The sequence below is a fragment of the Scleropages formosus genome, chromosome 9, assembly GCF_900964775.1.
Source record: "Scleropages formosus chromosome 9, fSclFor1.1, whole genome shotgun sequence".
Classification (NCBI taxonomy): Eukaryota; Metazoa; Chordata; class Actinopteri; order Osteoglossiformes; family Osteoglossidae; genus Scleropages; species Scleropages formosus.
In genome coordinates this window covers 4,136,019-4,159,067 of record NC_041814.1, presented here as the reverse complement: position 1 = coordinate 4,159,067, position 23,049 = coordinate 4,136,019, and the positions used below count along the sequence as shown (strand labels likewise).

General features: G+C 44.5%; 1 protein-coding gene across 1 annotated transcript; it reads left to right on the top strand.

Annotated features, from left to right (window-relative positions):
- Positions 1 to 367: 367 nt before the first annotated feature.
- On the top strand, positions 368 to 15,336 carry zgc:92140 (uncharacterized protein C1orf21 homolog). The gene is made up of 6 exons (XM_018728246.2): positions 368 to 590; positions 7,509 to 7,641; positions 11,345 to 11,433; positions 13,763 to 13,833; positions 14,581 to 14,641; positions 14,926 to 15,336. The coding sequence occupies exons 2-6, from the start codon at positions 7,551 to 7,553 to the stop codon at positions 14,962 to 14,964; spliced, it is 351 nt and encodes a 116-aa protein (XP_018583762.1). The 5' UTR covers positions 368 to 590; positions 7,509 to 7,550; the 3' UTR covers positions 14,965 to 15,336.
- The last annotated feature ends 7,713 nt before the right edge of the window (positions 15,337 to 23,049 follow it).

Here is a 23,049-nt window from a genome sequence, read left to right as displayed (position 1 = left end):
TGACTGCACCTATACGTTGGATTTTGCCAGCGCATCTGCGTTTGACGATTATCTGTAATGTAAAAGGAAGCGTTTTCCCCAGCTGTGGTTGTTTTGAGGAGAGAAACTGGTAAGATTTTGATTCCTGCTCAGATATGAGTGCGGTTTGTCCAACTGCCGTCAACACATGACCATGTGATAGCAGCGGTTCTCACAATCTAGATGTGCTGGTGAGGACACGGAACACACTTTTAAGCTGTTATCACAACACTTTCGGGGAAAATGAACGAACAGAACAGGGAATTATTGGTTAACAGTTTGCACGCAATTCGAATTTTTCTTTTTTTTTTTTTTTTTTTTTTTTAAATATTTTTAAAGCAGGGGATATTTGTTTATGTCTCTGCGCTCCTTTGCTCTGGTCTGTCTGCTTGTTGTCCGCGCCCGAGCTGCGACTAGCACAACAGAGCTCATCGATTGGTCTGGTCTGGTGACTGAAGCGCTGCTCCGAACCGCAGTCCACAGCGCGGGGTCCCACCCGTCCGTCCCTCTGTCCGTCCGTGCGGCCGCGCCAGGCTCGTCGAGGCGCCAGCGGAGTCGCGAAGTGAGACTTGGTGAGTCCGTGTACTGAGCCGTTACCGGCACCACGTCTCGTGTGCGCTGCCTGCTGCTGTGGCTCTGCGCTGCGGTGTGTGTTCCTTCCTCTTCTCCGTCTCTTCCAATCTTTGTTCTCTGGCTCTGCTCTCTTGTTCTTGCCACCGACTCGGCTGTGTGTGTTGTTACCGCCCGTCTTCCCGCCGGGCTTCGGACCGACCGAGCGGCCGGAGTGAGAAAGAAAGAAACGGGTCGCAGCTGTGTGGGGCGTAGATTTGGCTGGACAAGCTGGCATAAGCAAGGGTGGTGTGTGTTTCTTTTTTTTTTTTTTTTTTTTTATTTGTTATGTGTGTGTCTGTCTGACACGGACTGAGACACACCTGGCTGGCTGGAAACACACTACTCACAGCGGAGTCATTGTTTCAGCAGGAGGGTCCGGAGAAGAAGCCGTGTGTCCTACTGTACTGCACAAAAAGGCGTGTGTGTGTGTGTGTGTGTGTGTGTGTATACACACACAGCGCAGCTGGGCACAGCTAAGACTTAGAGCCCCAGTGACTGGCCCGGACAGCTACTGCTCAGTTGCTTAGAGATCATGGAGGGAAGCTGTGCCACTCTGTCTTTTTCAAGTTGTGTGAATGTGGATAACGCTCTAATAGCCTGTGTGTGTGTGTGTCAGTGCTGTGGGACCGCGTGTGCCATACACACAACATAACAGTTCACATGTTAACCTATGACTACACAGCTGCTTGGCTCCTCAGCACCGCTGGACATGAGATCTGCTCCCTGACCTACCGTGAAGCCCCCCCCCCCGCCAGGTGGGATGCTGCTGGTTGCAAACCCGGATTGTGGGAGTGAACTCCAGCAACACTTTTGTTGATACCACCAGCAGTTTCACGTCAAGGGTTCTAGTACTGAGAATGTCAGTTAAGCCCAAACTCTGATTTACCGGGGTAGGCAGCTTATGTCCTGCTGCTCTTGTGGCTTGATGGAGTGACCAAAGAGCCTGTTCCCTTTCCATTGTGTGACACTTCCTTCTGGCCTCTTCCGCCTTTTCACGGTCTCGCCATTATTGTGCCAGTGTGTTCTTATAGTTGTACCTGTACAAGATTGTCAGACTTATTTTCACTTCTCTGTTTTGGGCTCTTGTGGGAGAGCTTGGTTAAGGGCCTATTAGAGAAGATGGAGAGACCGGAGCGCATGTCGGCCTGCTGCCGTCTCATCTGTGGAACCTGTCTGTCCCCTGCGTCCTGGTGGCTGCCGTAATCTGTCCACCTCTGTGTGTCTGTGCTGTCTCTCTCTCTCTCTCACTTTGATCACCATTGTATAGTACAGTATGATTCACCAAGCGCATCTGGCTCTTACTCTGCCAGCAAACAAGGCAGTGCACATATTGTACAGAAGCCACTGTCTCTCAGGCTTGATGCTCTATTAATAGTCACTCTCAAACTTCTCTCCCAATCCATCACTCACATTGAAACTTTCCCTCTGTCCCCGTCGCACTCTGTCCAGTTGGTAATCGGGGCTTGGTCATTTCCAGGATCGGAGAAACACGACCTGATTTGGTGATGCAATGTCAGAATGACATCATGCGGTGAGGAGGGTTTCCATGGTTACAGTCGATTAGATGAAGGGGTAAGGGGAGTGTGTGCTGTTGCGTACGGCCTGAATTTCCGTTTTGTGTCTGTATTGACTTCCCTAGATGTATTTGTGTGTGTCATGTGGCAGCTGCATAGTGTGTGTGGTGAATGCTGAGTATGTTAGTCTGCAGAGTGTGAGGGTGGTGGAGCATCGGGTTAGGTATGTACAGCGGTGCAGAAAGCATTAGTGCTGCGCAACATGATCTGCTTTGGATTGAGTCCGAGAACAGAGGTGCGGTGAGTTGGAGGGCAAGGGAATCAAATCTGGTCTGTGGTCGAATGTGTCCGAGTTGTCACTCTGCATCCTGAGTATTTACAGAGTCCAGGCAGCTGGAGGTACAGAGGATTGAGAAGGAATCTGACCTGAGTCCATGTGTGTTAGATTTGTGGACCGCAAGGGTGGGGCTGTATTTTACTTTTGGACCTGACCACAGTAGATGGGACATTGTTACTGTAGCCACACAAGGCATGTCAACTGTAAGGTCGTTAATAATACCACAATAAAAACGTAGCAGGTGTATATCAGATGAGCAATGAAAATATATATTATGTGTATTATAGGGGAGTAAATCTGTCAATGTGTGTGTCAGCAAATTAGTTTGTAAATACAAATGCGTTTGTATGCACGATCATCTGCAGTGTATGGACATTTTTCACTGAGTCTGCATTTAATCACATGTACATTTATTCAGTTTTGCAGATGCTTATCTCCAAAGTGACGCACAACCCAGAGCACATAAAAGCGCATCTACACACAATCCGTGTACTTTTATCAGTATATACTTTAAAAACATCTGCATTATCACTGTACATTTAAACAGATATATTCAGAAATGGAACCAAATTAATAAAGAGTAATAGCAAATGCTCTTTAATATAGCTCAGGTAGTGAAGTTCCAGGTGGCAGAAGAGTTAAGGAACTGAACATTTCACTGTTTATTTTCTAGGAGTAGAGCTGTGGTTGAATTTTTAAAAACAAAATACCCTGATTAAAGTCAGTAAATGTTAGTATAAGGGAAATTAATGTTTTTACCTCTCGTTTCTCCCTTACTTTCACGCTTTAAAATAATGTGAAATGAACTTCTTTCTGCTCGTTGGAGGAGCTCAGAACTCCCGAGCCAATTAATGTGACAGCTGATGAGTTAAGTAACTGGAGTTGTGTTGAGGCCGCAGTCTCAGTGGAGACACTGCCAGACAGAGGAGACTTATGAAATGGATGGCCCAGTCTCTCCCGCTCTCTATCTCTCTCCCTCCTCCTGCTTACTCTCACAGTGGAGGAGTTCCCCTTTGCTCACACAGTAGAGCTGTTATTCCTGCCCCCCCCTCCCCAGTGTCAGTGCAGCTGAATGGGGGAGCGAAACTTGAAGGGGTGTGCGGCTCCTTGTCTTACACTTTAGCGGTGCCCTTACGTTCATTTCGGCATCGGCTACTGTGTGCATGTGTGCGTGTGCCTTTGTACGCTCACTCACACGCTTTGGCAGTGTATGTTTGCCTTGCCGGGCTGATGAAGTGTTTGAACTGGGACAAGGAGGAGCACCAAGCGTGTTTATAAGCAGAGTAAATATTTTGGCGCTGAGGCCACGGACTGGACTGTGTCTGGAGCAGAGGAGATGGAGCGTGGGGCCTTCCGGGTTTCCGCAGCTCAGCTGTTCGCAGATCAACCCCACATCTTGAACCATGGATCTGCAGGTGTGTTGGGTTTCAGTCCCGGTGTGGCTTTGGCCATCTTGGTGTGTGTGTGTGTGTGTGTGTGTGTGTGTGTGTGTGTCAGTCACACACCGAACACACAATAGTTTCTAGCCCAGGCTGCTGTCGCCATCCTGATAAGCCCAGTCTCACTGACATGCTTATTAATCTGTCACTGTGACCCTCTGGGTTGAAAATGCATGGTAATGATATCTGATAATGCTATATTTTATAGAAATGTGCTTTGATTCATTCTGTGCTTCCTGCATATCAGAAAGACCGCAGTCTATTTAAACAATTTTTTCATAGCTGAAAATGGACTTTGTACTAGTTCACGCTTATCAAATAACATGAAAAATTATACGAATGTGGAATATTTAACTTCTAATGAGCAATAAAATATCGAGAAATGTACCATTAGGGTGTGTGTTTGTGGGAGGAGAGTGTATTTCCACTTTCTTGAACTGTATTATCCTTGGCTTGGAGGGAAAGCCAACACGTCTTGTCTTAGTTATATGGGAAGTATCCTGCTGTTGGCCTGTTGATTAAAGTCTGCACTCAAAAATCCAGAAACTTCCCCACAGTTATTTGCAAGACAGTGTCATTCACTGTACTTAATTTAACCACATACAACCGTTCTGTATATTTCTTCATCCGTTTCCTATATCGTCTGTTTGTTGTTACATTCATGCCGTTTCTGATTTTAACTTGTGCTGTGCGAACACAAGCTAGCCAGCTTCTTAAAATGTGCTTTACGGTTGTAATTTTTTTTGGCAAAACTAAATACCAAGGACTTTTAGATATCCCAGGTCACTTGGCAAGACTTGGGTACAGTTGCGCGGTGGACCAGACAGTAAGATAACTATTCTTGGCAACATAAGTGACGTGGTGTTTAAACTGATTAACATTGTTTGCTAAAATGTTTCAACAACATAAATTAAAAGAGAACTTGTTTCTGCATCTTTGTTATTGTGTACTCATTTGCTCGGGTCATTCTGCTTTGAGACTCTTCAGATCAGCTGATGTGTTAGGATAAATAGATGCGTTTCTCCGTGCCGCTTTATTTGCGACAGGCAGCTCTCGAGAGTCGTCGTGTCCCCAGCCGTCTCCTTTCGCATTTCTAACGTTTGATGTTCTCAGTTCTTCTCAAGTACAACAGGTCAGCCTTTATAAAGTCAGTGTTTCCATTTTCCATACACATTCCTCAGTTTGAGATTTGTGCTCATAACCTCGTCTACATGGTTGCGTAATCTGTGTTTGTTGTTCAGACTCATGCTAAGTAGTTCGTATAAGATTGCAAAGAAAGATGCATTTCTGTAATGCGTGGCTGAAAAAATGCAGAGGTGATTTCTCATCGTAACAGCAGCAATACTGATCGTTGACCTTTCAAACATGAACCCTCATAACTCAGTATCACCTCGAGGACCCAGTCCTGGCTGTTGCTTAACAATGGCTGTTATGAAACTTTTTGGGCGGGGGTGGGGCTTGTGCTCTCAAGCATTTTCCTCCTGTGTACATGGAAGCCTCCTTCGGCCTCCCAGACATGATGTTCCAGGTGTTGATCGGTGAATTCTTGCAGCTGGTTAAAAGTAACAGGATTCAACGCTCTGCAACTGGACTCCAAAGTACATTGTTGAGTTTGAAGGGCCAGTGAGAGCTAAGGGTTTAAGATCTCTGCTGGGATGAAAACCAATATACCCTGTGGTGCCTAGGAGCAGGATTGTGCACTCCAGGTTTAGACCATTACAAGAAGTTGTGGATAAATACACCGTGATAATGCAGAAGTATTCAAACAGTCCTCCCTTTCTGGAGCTCAAAAGGAGCGGTTCTTCTGGTTTTCATTTGCACCTGAGTGACATCTGAAGTATTGCACCTGCAAATTGTTTGAATAAAGTGGGGTAGTGTCTTAGAATCTGAAAGTCCTTGGTTTGAATCCCCACTCTTGCTGGAGCATCCATGATTCTTGAAGTACTTATTCTGAACTGCTGCAGCAAGAATATTTTGTTGTATAAATGGGTAAATAATTTTAAAGTTGACTATCTAACGCTGTAAGTCGCATTGGACAAAAGGGTTAGATAAGCAAAGGTAAATAGCTGGGGCAGCTGGTAGCGTAGTGGTTAGAGCTGCTGTCTTTGGATCCAAAGGTCACAGCGTCGATTCCCACCTCTGGCTGTAGTACCCCAGAGCAAGGTACTTGCCCTAAATTGCTCCAGTGACATTACCCAGCTGTATAAATAGGTAGACTAACATTGTAAGTGACTTTGGATAGAAGCATCAGCTAAATTAATAAATATAAATAAGGAACTGAATAAGTTAGTATTCGGAGAAAAGCAACACATCCTGCTTGGCTTTGCTGCACTCCTTGTGAGACAAAGCCCTCCAGGTTTTAAATAATACATTTTAATTGGTGCTTGGCTGACACCTGAAATGCCACGTTAGGTGACATATCTAGTTAACTGCTTTAATATAGTAAATAATAGCTGAGTCTGAACAATCTCAGCACACCCTGCAGTCTTTGAATACCAGAACAAACAAACATTTTTTTTTTTTTTTAAAATAAAAAAAATAGTTTGTGTTTTTGTCTGTAGCAGCCCTGGTGCGGCAATCAGAATGCCAGCATTCTGCTCTGTGTCTTGTTGAAGTTCTCTCTGGACCAGTGCGTGCCAAGCTCTAGTGTATCCTGTTAAAAGGGATCTCACTGAGAAGCGTAGGGGGGTTCAGCAGGGGGCATTCGATTGCTCCTCCCCTCGTGCTCTGCACACACCTGGCTCCGTGTCCTCCATTTGTAGTGGGCACCGCGGAGTGGAGAACTTGGCCCTCCTGTCCACATCAAAGGAGGTGAGGCGTAGTGTGGGGGTGGGCAGCGGTCTTTGATGTCTCGTCGACTATGGCTTCTTGCTCGGACACTCTCCATGGACCCGGTCAACTCTTGTCCATCCCCTTGAGAGGGTGAGCAGGCGCGAGCAGGCGCCAGCAGTCCAGGAGCCATGTGTCCTGCGCCTCAGTACTCAGTGCTAAATCAATACTCAGATCCAGATGAAAGCTTCTGTAACAACATCTCACTGCATTTCTGTTTAAATTGGACCATTGGACTCTTTCGTAAGCAGATCTGTCCTCTGTTGCTGGGTCGAAGAAAACTTCCCCTTGTCATTCTTGAGATGTTCTGCAGACATTTTCGTGCTTCTGCTTTTAAGTGAATTTGGCGTACCTTAAAGTTTGCAAAATTATTATATCGGCAAAATTATTATAATTGTAGTAGATGTTTGATCCACGTTTGCTTGTATACGGCCAACGGAATAAATAAATGTACATAAATCTTTCAAAATACAGCATAAAGTTTAGAAAACCTTATGAAAAATACTATGAAACGCACACTAGTTTTTATTGCAAATCGAACCATTTCTGCTACAGCTGTTGAAGTTGCGTTGCATGTTGTTTTTAAAAAAAAAAAAAAAAAAAAAACTAGGAACCTTGAAGATAGGAGCTCTGATATTCCGTATCACTTTGTAGAGGCTTGATAACAGAGGTTTGTCATCCATAAAGGTCTGCAGATAGTACATCTGCTGCTGGTGCCTGTTGATCTCTGACCCGACAGGATGCTGTTTCTCTCTCCAGGTGAGTGTGCGATGCTCAGGCGAGGGGTTTGGGAGTGAGGCGATGGGCTGCACCTCAGCCAAGCAGGTGTCGGCTGTGCCCAGCGATGAGGAGGGCCGGGGCAAGGCCTACAGCAACGGAGACCTCCTCACTGGTGAGTCCGCTTTGCCGCCTAGCCTTGGCAGCAGCTCTTCAGTGTGATGCCTCTCTGTGTGTCAAGGACTGGCTGAACACTTAGCTCAGTTCTTATTTCTCAGCCCGGAGTTGCTTGATAAATGTGTGTCCCTTTTGCTTCTGTGCTTTGGCTGGACACAAGGCCAAAGCTTCCTGTAAAACATCCTTTTGCTGGTCTGTTTTAATGGATTATGATGATAATATTGTTAATCCTGTCATTTTGAGATGTGTATCAGTTTTGTCTGTATGTTTTTAATCCTGTTTCTTGACTGATTCGTAACATTTGCGTTTCATTACTTTATCTGTTTTGCACATGCTTTTATGCGAAATGGACTTTATGTGAAGACCTGTTCTGTGAAATGGGAGAGATCCATGTCAGCATTGAAGAGGCATGGAGCACTATCCTGTCCTGTTGCCACGCAGCGGGTTAGGGACTAGGGACTGACATCTAGATGAATCACAATTAAAGGGAGAGGACAAGAGCCAGTCTGGCTAACAGCATTAATTATAGTGATCTGGCTGGTCCTGCGAGAGACCAAGGATTATGGAACGGATTAGGAATTAAGAGCAGCGAGAGGGAACGACACGGGGAACGTCACGGGGAACGACAGATGACAAAATGCAGGAGGTGCCTTCCCCCTTCCTCCATCCACTCCTCTCTCGCCTCCTTTCTTTCTGCTTTACCCTCAGTGGTTTAGGCACTGGATGATGCTTGATCAGAGGGGAAGAATATTTTCTGTGACAGCAGTGGGCGAACTTGGTTTAAATACTGCTTTCGTTCTCTCCATCCCTCTTTCAGATGCTCCCTATTCTCGTTTGCTCGTTTTATTTTCACCTGGTGTTTTTCCTACCACCTTCTTTCTCATCTTCACATGTTGGGTATTTTGTGTGTCGTACAGCATGCCTTTTTCAGCCACCTATTTCTGCCCAGCTCTCATTACGATTTGCCCTCTCTCTCTCTCTCTCTCATACCTGAGAATTGCATCACACCGACCTGCTCCTGCTACCTTCCCTCCTTGGCACCCGCCTCTCTTTCCAGTGCCAGTGATGCAAATGGGTTGTGACAACCGAGGCAGACTGCTGCCTGGGTCTGAGAACAAGACCTCAAAAACGAAATCTGAACACGCCACGCACGGGTTGCTGTATGAACTTGCGACGCAGGAAGGAATGTAGTCCTCCACACCGTGACTTCCAGCAGCCTACTGCATGGCTGTTCATATCTGTCCCTTCCCTCAATGAGAATGGAGTGCAGCAGGAAAGGTTTCGACCAAAGCCGTAGCCCCCTGACTTGTGCGGGTCCTTGCTGGTGACTTTGTAGAGGTTGTCACGAAAGCTCGTTCGTGTCCGCTCGCGTTGCTGTGTGTGCCATGTCATGTTCTTGTGTTTTGATCGGCTCCTAGCTCACTGGCAACACCTCTCCATCACAAACACAATGGCAGGAAAGGCTGAGCTACATTTACACAGAGAGGAAAAGTCTGGGAGCATGAACATGCTCTGATTGCATTGTTTATTAAGTGTCCTGGGGTTAATTTGGAGCATGTTTCTAGTCTGTGCGTGGGTGTGGGTGTTTTAGAACGTCGGTGAGTTAGTCCTTCTTTTTCAGTTCCAGGCTGCTTTAAACCTTGAAGAGGAAGCTACCTATTAAAGAAAACAAACACTGCTTTGTATCTTACTCAAAATCTGTTGTAGAACAAACTTGTGTTATTATTTCAGCAAACTTTTAGATTACCTCATAAACAAGACTTTGCAAGTAGAGTAGTAGAATAGTCACAGCTGTACAAAAAGCACCCTGCAGAGAAATCCTGCCTAAGCAAGGAAAAAACAGCCATACTGGCTGAATAATAAAATTCTTTATACGATTTAGATTTTGAAAAAAAAAAAAGGAGCCCTCTCTACTCGCTGCCTGAAGCGTTCGCATGGCAACAGATAGTTGAGCCTGGAGAGCTTTAAATTGGCCCACTTGTATAGAGGCCCTCGGCATTGACGACATCACCCTCAACAGGGCAGCTTGAGCGAGCACTGCTCCAGCCAATGAAAACAAAGTGAGATCTTCACCAACAAATGAAATTGAAATGACATTTTACTCCAGCCAGTGAAAATGAAGGAAGTGCTGCTTCAGCCAATGAAAAGAAAGCCTGTGAAGACATCACTCAAATAAACTCATATCAGGCACTTAGGCACACAAAGCAGGCTGGAAGCTGGGGCAGGAGGATGGAGTGGGGTGGGACAGGACGGGACCTACGCTTGTGCTGCTCTTTATGTTCTTAGACACAGAGAAATGCTAAAATTGACTGATTACGTCAAAGAAATTGTTGCTGCACACTTACCAACAATATGACCATCAAGGTGGGAGAAAAAACGCAACGTTCTCTAATCATTGTTTACAACCCATCCTACATGCAAGCAAACGTGTCTTTGCATGTCTGTAGGGCAGACTTTTACCTAACGTGACAGCAAGAGCAGTGTTGCTGAATGTACGTGCATGCATGCGTGCACGCTCCATTTGCATGTCTCGGAGCATGTTGCAGCGTGGGCTGCCGAGTTCCAGCCTGTTTACATTCCGTGGGTGGTGACAGACAGCCGGTCTCTCCGCCTTCCCAGCAGCCACACTCTGGGCCCTTGTTTGGCATGCTGTCGCCCGTGTATGAAAGCAAACAGGAGTTTTTCCACTTCGGTGAGCCATGTGGTGGCAAGAGCAGAGATGGTTTGTGGGGCTACTCTCTGATTATGTAACAGGAGGGCGAGAGTGGGCCTTCACTTCACACATTACGCTTTAATACATTGCATAAATTATTACTATTATTGAATTCATCCCTCAATACTGTGGTGTCAGAAAAATGTGAATATTGTGGAGTTTGTCAAGGAGTGCATGAGCACATGTTGGTAAGCACAGGATTAAATTGGCCTGATGGTGAGTCCCATTCAGTGTTGTGAATCAGTATCCTGTTTAGTATTCAGGATCTGTTCCTGCAAAAGGGAGTGCTACTCTAATGGGCCTGAGGTGTCCTTTAACATTGCTTGATGGTAACGTGTTTCTGACAGCATTTTTTCTGATCAGTTAATGATACACAAATAGTAGGGTAAAAAATAGCCCCAGGCTGTCAGGTGACACAGCTGGTGAAGCCGTGTTTTCCTTGAGTGTACCATAGGTCAGCCCGAGATATGGCTCTGAGCTGTGTCATCATCATCGATTTGTGGGAGCGAAGCCATGGTAACCACAGTCATCAAACACTTGACAAGCATTCCTTCCTGCTGGGATGTATGGGAGTAGACACAATGAGTAAAACTGTCACAAGTTTGATTGCAGCTAAAGATTTGGGCAGTTGTTGGCTATTGGTTAATTGCTCAACTTGCTTTTGGTAGAACAAATGAGGAAATGTAAACAAAAATGTCTGCTATTTGTATGCTGACTAGAAATGTTTGAGGTTGACTGTCTCTTTACTGCAGCAGTATAATCAGTGCATAGATGTTATGTTAAGTGTGGTGGATAAGGCTGTGAAGTGCTGCCACACTTGAACCAGGTGTCCCACACTCCCAGTACGGTGTATTGCCATGTTGTGTTTCACTGTTCATCCTCTAGTACCTCTATGGCAGTTTATTCTGGCTGTGTCTGTGGAGTTTGATCCAGCTTCCAAATGTAAACCTCCCACCTTCTCTGTTTCTCTCTCCCCAATTCTCTGCAGATGAGTACAAGATGAAGGCCGTGGAGGAGGTGAAGTACATGCGTGCCGGAGACGAGGACAGAGTCAACGCTCGTAACCAGGAAAACCTGGTTAGATATGGCAGATGGTCACGCTCACTTCACATGCATTCATCCCCTTTTTGGCTCCGGAAGTTATTTGAAGAGCTTTGTTTGAATGACAGAACACTGCAGTTGTATAAACCTTAATACGTGTTAGCCTGAATATCACTATGGCACAGTGAATTTCATAAAGAGTGAAATATTTCTGTCTAAATCATGGGTTTCCTGGCAGGCCATGCTTATGCAGTTTTTTCCCCCCAAACTTTTCATTTAGTTATTTAATTAGCTTCATTGTTGAAAGGCTTTGCATAAAAAAGAAATGTTTTAGAAATACGTTTATAAATACATAAAATGAGACATACATATTCACTTGCAGTTCTTTTGTATTGTATACTGAAATTATGCATTTAATGGTATTTTGGGGAGAACATTTGTATAATTAGTATAGATACAGTAACTTTTGACAGTACCAGTTAAACTGGTGGGAAATGGGACTACCTGGAACCCTGGGGCATACATCCCACCAGGAGCAGAATCTGAGCCCCCTGCCATAAATGTTTTCTGACTCACCAAGTTAGACCAAATCCCACTGAAGTCGTTAAAAAAAAAAAAAAACATTCTTACGAAGATGCGTGGAGCTGAACAGGAAGTTTGCTGCTGTCAGAACCACACACTTTTTTCTCTTTCACCTCTCCAGAAGAGAGTTTGCAGGTTGCTGTGGTGACGCTGACTGAGAGGATCGATATGGACCCTAAAAATATTACAGAAGGGTAGCATAGGTGTTGAGGGAAGCTGGAAACCACCCGAGATTTTATGAGATCCATTAGCTGTGGTTTTAATAACTGGCACACTCATATTGGCAGTGTGAACATAAACACGGAGACAGGCAGCGACTTGTCTGACCATGGCTTTCAACTCAGGCCAAATCATCTGAAATAACCTTTCTAACGGTGACGTCTCTAAACACATATACAGTTTGATGGCTACCATTGCTTTTGTCTTTTTTCCAGAAGCTTTTTTTCCTTCTTAACACAATTTGCACACCGTGGACTGAACAGACAGGCTTTTCTTAAGCACATTAACAGCAGTGTTTTTTGTCATTTGCTGCATGGAGCTGTTAATGAATTATTGTCATGAGAAGCATAAACGGTGCAGTCTTTTCAGCCTTCTGGGGATTCCGTGTCAGATTAATAAACACTGTATACGCTGTAGTTGTATTTATTTAACTATAAATTCTTAGATTCTTGTCTTATGGAATATTTTTTTCCATAACTTCTGATGTTTAGTAGCTGTTTCTGGAAACTCCTCCCTGCACCCAAAACTTGTCAAGCTTGTTGTGAGCTACTACAGAGTAACCTGCAAGCTACAAGTAGCTGCCAGCTGTTGAGTTGTCAAACTCTGTATGATCTTGTCTTTTCTGCTGCCATCTTTTTCATGCAACAGCTCATATTTTTACTTGCAGATACCACTCTCTAGCTCTTTTTTGGCTTTATCACTCCCCTCAACATTCTCTATCTCTCGCTCACACATGCATGCACACACACGTGCACACGCTCACATACATCCCTGTATGAGCACATGCAAATAGACGGCCTGTTTTTGCTCCCAAAAGCAGGTACAGGCATGATGCTGGTAAGTTAGGAATGCGTTGATGTTACTGCAAGTGTCGACAGCCCTCAAATTTCTTCAGCCATTTCTGTATTCTTGCTCTGTTTTTGTATAACTATATCAGTAACCTGGTCATATTCTATGCACTTCCCGAGGTAAACTGACTCATTCAGGGGAAAAAAATTAAAACAAACTGTTGATTTATTTTAATCGATCGTTATTAAATATTTAAAGCTCAGTGGGGGGTGTAGTCACACCTCGAGTAATATTTTCTTTGAAGACTTTTTTGCTGTGCCTTTTTTCTTAATTTGACATTTTTACTGTTAACAGGTTTACATGGCAATGTATAACACGCAAATGCACATGCACACAAATCCTAGATCCTCTGCATAGAATACATACTTATTAACAGGTGGAGAAATGGCAAGAGTGATGGAGGGAGAGTATGTTTATGCACATGAAATGACAGCCCTTCCCCTCCCCCATGCAATATGTTGTCACCCTGTGCCACCCTGCCAGTGTTTGTTAGTGGCTCTAATTAACTGCAGCAGAAATGTGGGTAAATTCCCAGCCATCAGAGGAGGAGGAACTGGACCAGGGTGAGCAAATACATGGTCCTTGGAAGACAAATCTCCTTAAGCTAACCGGAGCAGGAGGCAGGAACTGACACAATACACACTCACACTGTCTTCTCGTTGGCCATCTTCAATACACTTCTAATGTTAGGTGTGCGAATGGGTTTGTGTTTCAGGAGAAGAGCGCCATGTCATACAGGGGCAGGCAGCACAAGGAGGTCCCGGGCACCAATGCCAACAGGACAAAGTGAGTGCCATGCCCTCACCACTCCGTCTCCCTGTATATGTGTCTGGGTTTGAGTGTGCAGACAATATAGTCCTTGAATATTGTCCTTGGGCTGGGTCAAGTGCCACAGAACGTGTGAAGTCTTCTGTCCAAGCATCTTGTGCACTGTGGAGCCTTCTGGTGCATCTGTAATTCTTCTGGGATTGGACATGCAGATGATGTCATGACTTCTCCAACTAAATATTCACATTAGTTCCTGACTAAATATTGTATTATTAATTTGGACTGTGATGGAATTTGTAATGAAGACAAATAATGAAATAATTCTTAAAAGCAATTTCTTCACGCATTTTCATTCGTTTGCGCACATTTTACTGCATTTTACTGTTTATTAAATTATTTAAATGAGCTGATTTTATGTTTACATATGTCCTGCTGAATGCATTTAACAGTTCCGAGTGCCATTTCACATTGCTAGAATGTTGTGCTGTATGTTTGCAGTGATTCCCCCCCCGTCCTCAAAAAGGTTTGGACAATAGCAGAATTCTTTTTAATATATTCTTTTAATGGTGCTTCGCATAGTCATTTGCGTTTCAGTGCGAAAAGAAAGGGTTGCTGGCAGTGCAGCTCTGATTGGGTGTGCGTGTGTTCCTGGCCAGTTGTAATGGAAAATTCTCCTACTGCGCCCGCTGCCTCGTGCCTCCACCCACTTGCCTCCACTCACTTCCCCTCGCCTTGCTCATTTCTCTTACTCTCTCTCATTCCCAGTATCCACACGTCAGAGAGCCAGCAGGAGTTTTTCAGGATGCTCGATGAGAAGATTGAGAAGGTGAGGGTGGGCCAAATGGGTTGGCTATTTATTTTATTTTTAGGGGGTGGGGTCTAAGGATTTAAAGAGACAGTCAAGCCAGGATTTACCCCTAAGGACACAGCTTTGGCGGGAAGTGCATGGAATGCAAGTATTACATCTTGATTTGGGCATGGAAGAGGGCCCCCTTCCTGTCACACCTCTTTCTGGCTTTAACCTTATCTGCCCCTCTGCTCCTGGTGTTGTCTGTTCCCACTCCCCCTCTCCTTCCTCTGTCTCACTATGACGGTGCTCTGTGTCTTTAGGGACGGGACTACTGCTCCGAGGAGGAGGACGTGACATAGCCCTGTGGCCCCCACCCTCTCCCCCCAGCTCTGTCCCGGGGGGTCTGAGAGAGTGCCTGAGAGCGCGAGTGTGAGAAGCCATGCGACTCCATGTATATGCGTGCGTGCGTGCGTGCATGTGTGCTATCCTCAAAGACTGAAGACTGGCCCCCATCCTGCCCTGGTCCCCTTCTTCAAGCAAACTGCCTGGCCCCCTCTCTGCTTGGAAACAGCTTCTCTGGAGGGACAGAGTTTGGGATGGGAGGGACACAGGAACATCCAGTTGCCAAGTCTGAGCCTCCCAATCCCTGCTGAACCAGGGTGGAGATCTGAACCGGTCCTCTTCTCCTGCACAGACTGACACACCACTGGCCACGCTGGAGCAGAAGGTGCCACACCTTCACTTGGGGAAGGAGGGCAGATGGAATGGTGGGTGAGCCGAGAGTGGAGAAGCATTCCTTCCTTCATCCCTTCTTTATCTGTGCTTCTCTTCAAGAAGAAAGGGAGCCAGAGAATTCTTAAGGGCCAGGACATCCTCAATGAACTGAGATTTTAACTCTGGAGTACTTTGGGTGAACTCAAAAGTGGACATGAGTGATAAACGGAAATAGATATTTTAATTAGGGTGAAAAGAGAGTTAAGAAGGGGAGAATTTGTCATTTTAAATTGTAAACTCCTGCCTTCCAATGAACTCTGTTTTTATTTTCAAAGTGTTATCTTTTTTATGTATTTCTATTTGGCTTCTCTTATAACATGCCCCCAGTGTAAGCTAACAGTCAGCATTAGGCAGATAGGGTATCCGGCTTCCATCAGGCTGTGTTCAGGCTCAGACCTTCCTCCTCGACGCCCACTGGTTCACAGCACTGTGCACATGAACTCTTTTTCCAGTTGGTTCCATACCTGTGTTCAGCTGGGTTGACTGGATGTGGAGTTGAGGGCTATGTGCCGTGGAGTGTAGTTAACAAGCTCTGGGCTTCACTTCCCATCAGCCGCTGCTACGGGGCCAGTATTTCTCAAGGCTGACTTTGCTTTGTCAGTTCAGCCTCCTGTCTCTCATTTAATGTCAGCAGTACTGAAGCTTCCTGGCAAGGCAGAGTCTTGCTATTTCTGTCTTACACAGCATCAAAGTGAGAACAAGGAAGTAGAGGTTCCACCACCCGATCCACATTTTGCTTCTGTCATTGTGATTATTGGTTTTTTCTTTTTCCATATTATTGTTTTTCTATTAAAATAAAAAGCACAGGAGCTGTTATATGCTCTGACTCCCGTCTGGTTGCTCATCGTCAGTATGAGGAACACTGTCACGCTGACATCATGTGGACTGTTGCTGTGCTCTGATAACAGAATTTCGGTAACTACATCAACAATGACCTTACACCAGGCTAGTGTGATTTTCTACTGCTACCTGGTGGGCAGAAGGTGGAACTACAAATACAAATCAAGCGCCAGACAGATGGAAAACAAGAAAAATGTAATGGTTTCCTGTCTGTTCCAGCTTTCCAAAAGCTCACATGGTCAGGCGTGCGCACTAGTATGGTAGGGAAAGGTTGGTACTATATTTGTCAGTAGAGACAAATTTTTTGGCCCCATGTTTGCTCTACTCGACTGCACAAACTTATGGGAATGGTGGTTCCTCTAGTCTGAGGACCAGATGGTGGTGTGTAGATGAAGGTGCACAACTGCTGCTTCTGTGGCCATTATCCTGGAGTGGGGTTGCTGCCAGGATTCATGGTACATTAGGGTTCCACCTTGCTTTTGTGCTTGATCTCCAGGAATAGGGTGGTTGGGGTTGTGGTTCCACACCCAACCTGGCTGGGTGCTACTGTACTTTGAGTCTTTGAAAACTGCTCTGAGAGAGTGGGAGATGGTTATTGGCTGTTAACCTTAGACATGGGCAAGACAATGTTATTTCCAGTATGAGGTAAGACCCAATAAATCCCTTCCTGTGTGTGTGTGAGAATGAGACAGAGAATGCTCTCAACTGGGTACACCATGTTCTTTGAATCTGGCTTTATTTCTTCATGCAGCTCCAGTCTATGACCATACCAGTGTGCAGCAGAGAGGGGTGCCTTCAATGGACATGGTACCCCCCAGGATCCCTCATGCCCACAGAACTTCACGCTAGGGTGCCTAAATCAAAGAGAGCTGGAGTAGAAGCAAGGAGCACAGTTGTCTGCTTCCACTGGTGGAGCTTGCATCTCTCCACATTCCTCCTCCTTAGGAGACCTATGGAGGTGCCAGCATGGCTTTGTTAATCTATTGTTAACACAAACCAGCCGCCTCCAGCCTGCCCCCCTTTCTCTCTTTCACTTCTGCCCATCCTCTGTGGTCATTCCCTGCTCTCCCTGCTTCTCCATGTTCTTGGTCACTTCTCCCTGTGCTCTCGCTGCAGTGGTCCCATTTCTGGATGGAAACATTGTTTAAAGCAGATTTTACTAGACTGGCAACATATTCTGGCCCTTTGCACTTAGTGGTACTATTCCTTTATGGACCAAGCACTTCTCACTTATGTTTACATCTGAGTTGGGTGAGGGCTGATTGTGGCAGGTTACTGGTCTGCTTGTGTCTTAGTCATCATCAAAGTTTCAAATTGAAGGAAATAGACACACACTTTTACATTTCTGAACTGAATCACATTGTCCAAGTATGGAGAGGTCACATCTCAAACTCTCAAGCCATTATCAATGTGCACAAGTGGCCTAAATTCCTCCAACATTTTTTGAATCTGTAAAGACTCGGGGTTGCGTGGTTATAAACAATGCAGTTAAGTAATCCTCACTCTTGTTAAACTGTCAAGAGTTTAAGTGCAGCTGCAGGGAAAGTGGCGCTTTGCCTGCGGAAACATTCCATCATCTGTTTTGACCGGCTGCTCGGACCCCTGGAAGAGCACCTTCTTGCTTTCATTGATGGGGCTGATACAAGGAATACAAACTGAGCACCTCCGGTGACACCATCTGTAGTGTATTGATCTTCTTGACAGACACTGAGCTCAGCTGGTGCTGGCAGATGAGAACGTGGTAATACCCCTCCACTGCTGTGACATAACCCTCGCGCTGCCTGTCACGGGATTCTTGACTCACCCTGATGAAAGCATGATGTGGTTTGTGTCCTCGGTGGAGGTTGACTGTTTACCACTATGGTACCACGCTGGGAACACACAACAGATGCTTGTCACCAGCTGTAACCCCCCCCCCCAACTATCTGCTCTTGGTGAACAACATGACTCCCACCTCTATTGTGTATTTTAAGGCGTTATGTAAAGTCCAAACCCTGTGCACCACTGCAAACTGGAAAGGAAAATGCATCTGAAGCAGCGAATGCTGTGAAGCTGTCATCAGATGTTTCTTGTGGGTGTGCCAAGAGCAGGAGCTGTTAGGCGTGCCCACAGCCCTGTGTCAACTCTCCACCTTAGGCAAAGGACGTGGCACAGCCTGCATCCTGTCTCCCATGCCCCAGACCATGCAGCTGCTGGTAGGGCGCTCGCACGCAGACAGTCGGACAGGTGCCTGATCGGACACCTAAAGGTGATTCACTTACAAAAACAGTAATTCTGGATCTGCTGACAACAATCTCAGGACTAAAGGGTGCACTGCTGCCTGTTTGCTACCGTTTTTAATTGCAAGTCTGGATATGGACAGTAACCACACATTGTACCTGCATAATTACCACATGTTGCGACTTTGTATGTGGTTTTTTTACTCCTCTGCCCTACAGGTGCTAACCTCTACCCTGCTCTTACTGGTCTACTTTGGGGCACATTGATATCAAGTTATCAAAGGGCCCTTTATCTTGCTTCCTTCAATGTTTCTCTATTAACAAAAACTCCACCTGTCATTTCTTCCATTGTTTCAGCTCTGATCAACTCATCCAAAAGTAGGCAAATTGCATAAAAAATGGCAAACTTTCACTTGGTGAAGAATGCATAGGGGAACTTAATCTTGAATACTTGAAGGCTACAGCTGCCATTGTAATATTGTCCCATTGGAATAAGAGCTAGAGAATGTAGAAACTCCCAGTGTTGTTCCAAAACATCATTGGGCTAAACTGTGACCAATGAATAAGACCTTGTAAAAGCCCTGCTGGTTGCCCTGTGGATGAGGTTTTCTTAAGAAACACATCTGTTTCTAATTAAAACAGTGTTCAAGTAATCAAACTAAGTGCGGGCAGAAACTTTCCTCATATTCTCTCTCAGTAGGGTGGTACTGGTGGTGTATTCTAACTACAGCAAATAGCATTCTTTGTCATATGTTTATGATATGACAAACTGCTGTCACAATCTTTAGTTGGATGATAGATACTTTTAATCATAAAGGAAATTGCAGAACTTCAGATGTATTTTCTTCAAAACTTTTATTGTATTTACATTTACTTAGAAGATGCTTTTCTCCAAAGTGACCTGCTATTAGGCTTTGAGGAGGAACCTGTCTCACTCGCTTCAGTAAAATATGCAGCTATATAAAAGGGCAAAAACTATAGGCTGCTTAGGAGAAAATGAAAGAAGTGACATAAACTGAATTCACTGCATACATTGCTTAGGCTGTAGGTAACACATTTACATTTATTTGACACTTTTCTCCAAAGCGACTTCCAGTGAACTCCATGTAGTGTTACCAGCCCACATACAGTACCTTATTCACCAAGGTGATTTACAGTGCTAGATACACCACTTACAATGGGTCACTCATCTATACACCATTTAACGGGAAAATAATTTTGAAGCTTTTAACCAATGCTCCTGGCCATTATTTACAGAGGTAAAACTGCAAATCAGATTGCACCTCAACCGTCGGGTCATGCAGGTTAAAATTGTTGGTGTGATCGGGAGGGGAGTGTCTGCTGGTTGATGAGGGTTGTCTCTGGACGTAAACAGGACACTGCGCACAAAGCCCTTGTCTTCACAAATCCAAGCACCAAGTTAACTGCCAGTTGAAAGAGAGACTGGTGGTTGAAACACTACCACCTTTCATTAGGAGGAATAAACAGCTCATGAAATGGTTGTTTGCTCCTAAGCTCTAGGCAACCTGTATATTCATTTTGCATATCAATTAAAAATTGCAGTAATAAAATGAAAATGTAATATCCCATGTAAATTGTACAACTGAAAACAAAGCACATATATTGGTTAAGTAACGTAATAAATGTTCAAATGTCATACAAAATGGAAATACCTATAGAAAAGGAATTAACTTTAGCACAGCTAATATATGGTCTGCAAATAAATAAACCACTGGACAATAGTGCTGATTTGTGCCAAAAGAAAATTCTAAGGTTCAGTGAAACAGTGATACTGGAACTCATATAGTGCACTATAAAGTGTCCTAATATCACTATCTTCTTGAACCTCAAAATTTATTTTTGCCACAAATTAGTGCTATTGTCAGATGGTTTCTTTATTTGTAGACCATGTATTACTTGAGTTAAAGTTGCTGATTAATATAGCTCCAAAATGCTCTACTTATATGCCCAATTTGTAGTCCTTGAGAGTCAGAAAATAACAAAAGAGAGAGGGTTTAAAAAAAAGATAAAATTCTGTCACCTAAAATGTGTTTCCAAATATAAATATATTCAGACAAAGGTCTTCTGCTCTCTGACCAAAAACTGAAGGTTAACCAGACAGAATCCAAAACAAAATGCAGTTAAACACCCATAATATTTTTCAATTTAACATAAGATTCCCTTGATGATGTGAGACAACTGACAAGCTTCAGTGTAGCAGCAGGAAATACTGACATTGTATAAAAATTATTCTTACTAAAATGGAATGGGTGTAGCAGTTAATTTTTAATGACACTTTAATTTTACTCCGGATGCTTTTGGAACATCTCTGCAAGCAGCTGAAGGTCTTTGCTCATTTGTTTCGCTATTCCTGGTTAATTTGTGTAGGAAACATTATTTTCTCTGGACCTCTTTCAATTACCCTGAGGTTTGCCCTCGCAGTTTGGGAGCTCATGAATTAGGAGACAGTGATGTAGTTACACCCAGTGTAATGGTGTGTGGTTTAACCACAACCTGAAATAGCTTTAACAAATTCCCCACTAAATATCTGAGAGCTTTAATAAAGGCTGTGCTATCCTAACTTTTTAGGATCATGCAGGTTAATCAGTTAACTCTGGCTTCGTTGCATATGGTAAACACAATTGAAAGACCCTTGAAAAAGCAAATAAGTACATATAACATCTACATTGAAAAACAATACTTCCTGTAACATTTTATCCTTTCTCAGTCTTTGACTCATGGTGAAAAGCACCAAATTGTCTCTCAACTTGTTGAGAAATGATCACAAATCACAAATAAAATTTGCAGGTATTCTATCAAATGAGTGTTCACGGGAGGGTTCGTTGATAAAGTTCTAGTACATATCGGAGGACCTTTTCTATAGATGTAATGCGCTCAGTATTTTTCTCTGAGATGTACGTCACTTTGGAGAAAAGCGTCTGTTAAATGAATAAATGTAAATGTAGGAGCCAAATACAATCATATACCGTAGTGAAAGTGAATTAGTAAAATTTGCAATTTCTAATGTGAAATAATCTTGCAGTCTAATCTATGCAAGTTACAGAAGCCCAACAGAAGTGTCCTGCTGAACATTTTTTCTCAGATTATATAGCACATGGTGTAATTTACTGCTTCTATGAATTATTGTTTTGGACTCTTTTATGGCACTAGGTGGAGCTAGGAGACTCTCTGGAACTTGTATGAAGCATAAACCAGACCCTGGCAGACTCAAAACTTAAACTGAACTCCAGGTCAGAGGTCCCATAATCATATCAATAAGGACTTGGCTATCGAACGTTATGAATGTAAGTACTTTGGTGTACAGACGTAGGAAATGAGCGCAGGCACTGGGTGAGGTTGGTGTTTGCAGCACAGGGATGATGTCAGAGTGCACAGATCATGGAACTTACTGTGTGTGTGAACATCCTGTAAGGGCAAGAATGTGGAGAAAGAGTGACTGTGCTAGAAGGAGACTTAGAAACTTTTACATTTATTCACTTAACTGACACTTTTATCCAAAGCAACTTATAATTATTGATCCATTTATAAAGCTGCGCTATTTAGGGTTAGTACCTTGCTCAAGGGTAAAGCTGGAGGTGGGATTCAAATCTGTGGCCTTTGGGGCCAAATGCAACAGCTCCAACAACTCACCCTACTATAATACACACACACACACCGTCTGAAGTTGCTTGTCCCAAGCAGGGTCGCGGTGAACCAGAGCCTAACCCAGCAATACAGGGCGTGGGGCTGAAGGGGAAGGGGACACACCCAGGACGGGACACCAGTCCATTGCAAGGCACCCCAAGCAGGACTCGAACCCCAGACCCACCAGAGAGCAGGCACAAGCCAAACCTGCTGCACCACCGTGCCCCCTCTCAATACAAATACACACACACACACATTTTCAGAACCGCTTGTCCCTTACGGGGTCACGGGGAACCGGAGCCTACCCGGCAACACAGGGCGTAAGGCCGGAGGGGGAAGGGGACACACCCAGGACGGGACGCCAGTCCGCCGCAAGGCACCCCAAGCGGGACTCGAACCCCAGACCCACCGGAGAGCAGGACTGCGGTCCAACCCACTGCGCCACCGCACCCCCATCAATACAAATACAATGTAAGCAAATTATATTATTATAAGAAAGGCTGCTCCTAAGGTTGAGAAGACACCCTGTACTTAGGTATAAATGGAGACATACATGGATACACAAAAATTTCTTCTGACAAACCAGACAGAAGTCTGAAAAGTTTAAGAGGAGCAGTAATACTGTGTTTAGGGCTGCCCCCTTGATACCTGAAGGTTCTAGCTCAGAATCCCTCTCCTGCTGCAGCCACCTTGATCAAGGTACTTGTCCTTATTGATGCAGGAGGAATACCCTGCAGCATAAATGGCTAAATCAACGCGAAGTTATCCAACACTGAGGCACGTCACATAAATGCATCAGCTAAATGAATAAATGTATGAAGGAGGACAGTGACGTTTAAAATGAGCGTAAATATTAAAACAGACTCGGCAGGATAGAGATGTGCTCACAGATAAAGGATTACTAATAGAAGCATCCAGTCCCTTTGGCACAGTCAGTGTTTCTTGTCCACTCAGCAAAGCCCACAT

Excerpts from the sequence above, each read along its gene's own strand:
- zgc:92140 (XM_018728246.2), top strand. The coding sequence starts at position 7,551 with ATGGGCTGCACCTCAGCCAAGCAGGTGTCGGCTGTGCCCAGCGATGAG. Across the intron at positions 11,434-13,762 it reads CTCGTAACCAGGAAAACCTG|GAGAAGAGCGCCATGTCATA; the intron begins GTTAGATATGGC and ends TTTGTGTTTCAG. Across the intron at positions 13,834-14,580 it reads ACCAATGCCAACAGGACAAA|TATCCACACGTCAGAGAGCC; the intron begins GTGAGTGCCATG and ends TCTCATTCCCAG.